Here is a 6,296-nt window from a genome sequence, read left to right as displayed (position 1 = left end):
GCTGTATCCTACTCTCTACTGGAAGTCATCAGCCCCATGCCTCAAGAAAGTCATACCTCTTAGTCCCAGACGTTTTTTCATCCCCAGAGAAAACTCAGGATGGCCAGAGATGGCTCCGGAGAGGGACACAGAAGGACCAGATTGCCTTTTTGGAGCTGGCCAAAGTGGACCAACACTTCTCCACTTCTCAAACATCCCTAGGTTGGGCTTCCCTGGAGGCGCAGTGGTTTAGAGTCTGCCTGCCAATGCAGGGGACACGGGTTCGAGCCCTGGTCTGGGAAGATCCCACATGCCACGGAGCAACTAGGCCCGTGAGCCACAATTACTGAGCCTGCGCGTCTGGAGCTTGTGCTCCGCAAAAACAGAGGCCGCGATAGTGAGAGGCCAGCGCACCGCGATGAAGAGTGGCCCCCGCTTGCCACAACTAGAGAAAGCCCTCGCACAGAAACGAAGACCCAACACAGCCAAAAATAAATAAATAAATAAATAAATGGATCATCACATTAAAAAAAAAAAAAAATCCCTAGGTCCCTTAATCCCACCAATTCAACACCTTTCCTGCCTGTCCCAGTCATCATGAGCAGCAGGAAGAGGCACGAGGCCCTAATATGTGAAGCGAAGGGCAAGTAGTTTGGATCAGCTAGAGTTGCAGTGTCTATTAGCACTTTGTGATGCTGGAAATGTTCTGTATCTGTGCTGTCAATATCAGCTACACACTAGCTGTACTGGACGGCACACATCAAGACAGCAGTGTTATACTGACTTTTTTTCTCAGTCACTAATTGGATTAGTCCTCTCGATTATTAACGTCTCATCGTTATTTTCATCAAAACCCACAGGAAAGGGGGAAAAAGAGACCCAGACAGGCTTGGTTTCTTACTTCATGATGTTTATTATGAGAGATCTTCGTTGTCCTCACTACAGAGCTTTCATCTCCAGCCTTCTCCACACCTCCAGGGAGGGCAGAGAGTCCAGGGAAGGAGAACGGAGTTCAGGAAAACTGAGTCGTTTATGTATTCCAGAAGGGAAGGAAACACACATTCTTCATTCTACTGCTTCAAACACGTGTGCCACACAGGTAGGGAGATACACACACCGCAGGCGGGGAAGGCAGGGCGCGCAGGGCAGGGCCTGTTTCTGCGGCTGCTCCCAGAAGAAGCTCGGTCCAAGCCGCTGCAAACAGGGCCCCAGGCAGCACTGCATCCTAGCGGGGGCGTGGCCAGTGGGACATGGATCTTGTGAAGCGCTGCTCGGCCTCCCAAACATGAGCAGAGGGCCCCGCCTCTGTGAATGGTGCTGACGGCCCTCACTCAGTCCCTTCAGACCCTCCGCAGAGAGCGTGCCTGGGAGGAGCCTCATCTACACCAGCAAGTCAGGCTACAACACAGGCCCCAGAGAGCACGGTGCTGGGGTTTAGAAAGGACCTCATGTCAAGGACAGGCCACTAGAACAGTGTCAGTATCGGGTGCTGTCACATGCCCTCATTACTGTTAGAAACACTGGGGTAACAAGACGGTGAATCTACAAAATCCCCAGGAGGACAGGATGCAGGGCCACTGTCCCTGTGTCCTCAGCCTGCAGGGCTAGGCACCCCTCCTGTGGGCTCTAGAGCCCCGTGGGAGGCAGGGTCTCCCCCGAATACAAACAAGTGCTCAGCGGATCTGGCGGTGAGTTATGTCACAAACTCCTGCCGCCAGCAGCTTGGCCGACTCCCAGCTGTCCCCGAGCACCTCACAAGCACGCCCTGCATCACGTCAGTGTCAGTTCCTGATCTCATCGTTCCCTGTGTGCAGCAGAGATCCACCTACCTACCATATCCCAGAGCCATCCTCCAACCCCTGCGAAACAAAGCTGGAGAACAATGGCCAGGCCAAGGTGTAAGGTAGGCGGATGACACTGGCTGGGAAGAGAAAGGTGCCCCGAGCACAAAGCACTCTGCTCAGAAAGCCTAAATCAACCTGCCCTGGGCGGCTGGTGGGTGAACCAGGAGCAGGAGCCTCTGCGGACACCTGCCAAGAGGTCACATACCCAGGGCAGCCCACCCTTAGAGCAACTGTCACACTCGGCCCGAGGCACAGAGAATGAGGCTCTCCTAAGCTTCCAGGCATAGTGCAGACAGTCCAGGGAGGCTCTATTTACAACACAGCTGACAATCGAGCAATGTATTCCTAGAAACTGGGACTTCCTCTCGCTTCTCATTTTACCTTGTTTAAAATACTAGTTATTCCCGGTGTCAGGAAAATAGGAGAGAAAGCCTGGGTGGAGCAGTGGGGGGGCGAGATAAAGGAAGAAAATAAGTAGAAAGTGAAGGAGACTGAAAAATAAAGAGCCGCGTGGGGAGACTGGTGGGGGGACACAGGGTCAGCGGCTACAAAGTGACCAGCATTACCTAGAGGACGGGCCATTTGGCCTTTGCAGCCAGAGGAGCTCTGGTACTCCAGGACTTCAGGCAGCCGAGCTGAGGGCTCCTGTGAAGTCCTGCATAGAAAACTTGGAATAAACAACCCCAGGGTTGCAAACACTTGAGACAGTTTCCTTATTCAGGTGATTGGAATGCAAAGACAGGATGGTGCCCTTCCCCATCTCCTCCTGTCCAAGCAGGTATAAAATTCTCCGGAATTGCCTGCAACATAATGGTATATAAGGTGTAACTAATTGCTTTTTCTATTAAAAGTCTGGCAACGCCAGAACACAAGTCTCACTGATTCAGAGATGTTCCAGGGCACAAGGTAGCCAGTAGTGTCCAAATGGGGAGACTCGTGGTGGTGGCAGCAGCCCCCGATTCCCCAGGCCGGGGCCCTCCCCGCCTCTGGGATAGCTGAGCTGTCCGCTGCTCAGTCTTCGGCTTGCTGGGCTCAGGTGTCAGCCGGGTTGACCTCTTTGGAGCAGAAATAGTGCACGACCACCCCATTGGGGTATCTTGCAAATGCACTGCAGGGAAGGAAAAGGACCTGGGAGTGAGGACTGCCTCTAAGCGAAGACCACTTCTCACTGGAAAAGGCACCTTACCGGGTGCCATCCCAGAAGCCGCCCACCCTAGCCACAAAGAGCAGCCTGGCTTCTCTGGATTTACGTAGCCACCATCTCTGTCAAATATCCGAACAGAGGGTGAGGTCCACGCCATCTGAGCGCGTGGGGATATCTCTTACTGTCATCAATGTGCAAGCACAGGCAGACGGGGCAGTACACCAGCCTGGCTCAGCAGCGGCTGAGAGCCGACTGCTCATCAGAACAAGTTTTGGGCTAATTTTTTTTTTTTTTTAATATTTGTTTATTTATTTGGTTGCACCAGGTCTTAGTTGCAGCAGGTGGGCTCCTTAGTTGCGGCATGTGAACTCTTAGTTGCAGCATGCATGTGGGCTCTAGTTCCCTGACCAGGGATCAAACCTGGACCCCCTGCACTGGGAGTGCGCAGTCTTATCCACTGCGCCACCAGGGAAGTCCCTTGGGCTAATTTTAACAAAGGACAGCGAGTTTTTCTAAAGAAAAGGATTCTTCCAGCCATATAAGAAAAAGGACAAATCATTCTTCTTTGAAGGAAAGGGGACTGACTGGAGTATATGCCTTAAAACAGAACGATGCTGCCTCAGGATTTTACTCAAGTCATGAGGCAGCAGGTTGAAAGACCTTTTTCTTCCTTCAGAGGTGAATCCTTAAAAGATAAGGACTTCCTGCCCACATACAGCTCTCACACACCCCCTGGCTACATCACAATGTTTAGCTGCCAGAGGGGAAGGGCTTTATGGGCAAGGAGTCAAGAGCTCACATTTCAGGCCTTTAAATTCTCAAACCCCCTCCACACCCCCATCAGACAACGTGGCCTGCCCTCTGGAGGCTCAAGAACTAAAAGCGGCCCAGATAGTCTGCCGCTGCACTTTCCTCTTTGGTTAGGGGGCATAGGGGCATTTAAATCCATCCTGAGTGTGACCCACATCAGAGCCGACAATGCATAGCTGTGGATGAGGCTCACCTGTTCCCAATCTTCTTCTTACACACCATGCACACCTTCTCCTCTGTGATGATGCACTTCACCTGCTGGTGTAAAATCCGCTCTTCCTGGACCTGGGAGCAGAGAGATCGGGGGGAAAAGTCCCACTGTCCGGCAGGTATTTAGAACAGAAGGAAGGGCCGGCACTGTCTCATCTCCCAGCCCACAGAGACTCCCCTAATTGAAACACCTGCATTTAAATGCCCAGTTGGTTACCGATCAGCTTGAACTAGAGTTCAAAAGCATAAAGCTCTGCCTTTATCTACAGGGAACGTGTAGATAACTGTCTCACACTGAAAAGTACACGCCTGCCCTCGTGTCTGAAAGGCTCATACCCTCAGGAACTCTGCATGGAGAAGGTTCTTGAGCACTTGATTGAACCGTTTCTTTTGTGCATTCTCTTCCAAGACCTTTTCCAGAAAGATGCGTATATCGTTAATCTGTGTGTTCGCTGGCAGAAGGTTGATGGCCTGGGGACGGGAAGAGAGAAGGGACTAGGGTGAGGCGGGACACGAGTGAGACTGAGGAAATGCCTGCCGTCACGGAGCCCTCGAACCCCAGTCCCTCCTCTGGCCCCTCTTCTCGTTCCATGCTGTCCACACGTGCCCTCCGTCTCCCCGAGAAGAACTCCTGACCTTGGTGGTATCCAGTTTGCCGTGGTGCAGCTCGAGGACCTGCAGGGCGGCTTGGAGGTTGGCTTGCGGCTCCAGCAGTTCCAGCTTGATTGGCCCCAGGCAGTGAACGCTGGGCGGGGACAGGTACATCCGGAGCAGGGACAGATACACCTGTCTCATACACAACAAGCCACGCACGTCAGGCTGGCAGCAACCCTCCCAGAACCCCCAGTGTGACCACACCCAAAGGCAAGAGGGTTGGTCTATAGGAACAGCTGTCACAGAGCATTTAAAACTCATCATTTTTCACCTTTTAAAAAATTTTTTAAAGTCAGTCAACTGAAGATGTCAAAAATTAAAGATTGTGTTCTCCCTGAGAGAAAAAAAATCAAATGCCTTGTATTTGTTTTGCATTACACTGTTAACAAAACGACTCAAAGACATCCCTCATTTCCTTTGGCTTTGAAGGCTGAGACCCTGCCACGTATTGGCAGGTGAGGATTACCCAAGATGAGACGCTGCATCTCCTACTGGTACCCGTACCACAGCGTTTCTCAGCCTCAGCACTCAATATTCTGGGCCGAATAATTCTTTGCTGGGTCTGTGCTGTGCACTGTTTAATAGCAACTCTGGCCTCTACCGCTTAGGTTCCAGTAGCACCCCTACCCCCAGTCATGGCCACCAAAAACGTCTTTGTACATTGACAGATCCATGTGCAATCTAGACAGAGCACACACGTGCACCTTACCAGAACCATCAGATGTTCCTTCTCAACAGGCTGACCACATATATTTGTTACACAAGTTGGGATTCTTTCGAGAGTAAAGGGGCAGGGGTGCTACGAATAATCACACGGACGACGACAGATGTAAGCCAGAACCATCCCAGGCAAACCAGGATTGAGGTCACCCTGCCTCTACCTCAACACGCACGTGCAAAACCAATCAGCACATTGACCCATGACCTGTCTTATCTTAGCAATTCATACCAGGGTCACCTGTGGCCAAACCAGAGGGGTTAGCTATGCTAAGAGGGACAGTGCAATGCACCCGTGCTCCCTGGGGCCAGGGTCACTACTTACATCTTTGTTGCCATCTTTATTTTGGTCATAATGCTTGTGGCAGTACCTGCAAGGGAGAAAGTGGTCAGACAATGCCACGTCTAGGGACAGCGCATCGATGCTGCCTGCGTGCGCAGCCTAATGACAGCAAAATCGGGAGCCAGCACACGAGGTGATTCTCGCTCCTGCTGAAGGGTGGAGGGGTGGCTTTCTTAGCCTCTAACGCCTCTCATCTCTCTGGGGGGCCTCTTTTAGACCCTTGCGAGGTGGGATGACAGGGTCAACGTACTCTTCAGCCATTCTCGTATCCTTCAGGATGTGGACATAGATGAAGAGAGCTTGTTCATGTTTCCCCATGCGTCCCAGCAGGAGAGCACGCTCTTCTAAGAGGCCTGTGGGGAAAAAGGTGTATAAGTAACCATCATCCCCATTAGGCAAGCCCAAGGCCAGGGGCTAAGCTATTAGAGGAATGGATATTGGGGGAATATAAAAGGGGAAAAAATATTTTTATTACTTGGGATTTTTTCAAGGAGAAAATGACTAAAATTTTTAAAAGGGAAGAGGGGAGGGAGCTATTTTAGGAGGTACTTTATCCCATCTTTTTTGTGATTGCTTATAAATGGGGCAACAACAC

General features: G+C 51.4%; 1 protein-coding gene across 1 annotated transcript in view; it reads right to left on the bottom strand.

Moving 5' to 3' along the window:
* Positions 1 to 868: 868 nt before the first annotated feature.
* The window catches only part of VPS39 (VPS39 subunit of HOPS complex), a 50,481-nt gene continuing 45,053 nt past the window's right edge, over positions 869 to 6,296 (bottom strand). The window contains exons 20-25 of the mRNA XM_007173620.2: positions 5,952 to 6,054; positions 5,684 to 5,729; positions 4,624 to 4,773; positions 4,324 to 4,458; positions 3,971 to 4,062; positions 869 to 2,931 (exon numbers count right to left, since the gene is read on the bottom strand). Coding sequence (XP_007173682.2) covers positions 2,856 to 2,931; positions 3,971 to 4,062; positions 4,324 to 4,458; positions 4,624 to 4,773; positions 5,684 to 5,729; positions 5,952 to 6,054 — 602 coding nt within the window. The 3' untranslated portion in view covers positions 869 to 2,855. The remainder of the gene's footprint in view (positions 2,932 to 3,970; positions 4,063 to 4,323; positions 4,459 to 4,623; positions 4,774 to 5,683; positions 5,730 to 5,951; positions 6,055 to 6,296) is intronic.

Source organism: Balaenoptera acutorostrata, chromosome 3 (assembly GCF_949987535.1).
Source record: "Balaenoptera acutorostrata chromosome 3, mBalAcu1.1, whole genome shotgun sequence".
NCBI classification, from domain to species: Eukaryota; Metazoa; Chordata; class Mammalia; order Artiodactyla; family Balaenopteridae; genus Balaenoptera; species Balaenoptera acutorostrata.
This window is presented reverse-complemented; position numbering and strand designations above follow the sequence as displayed.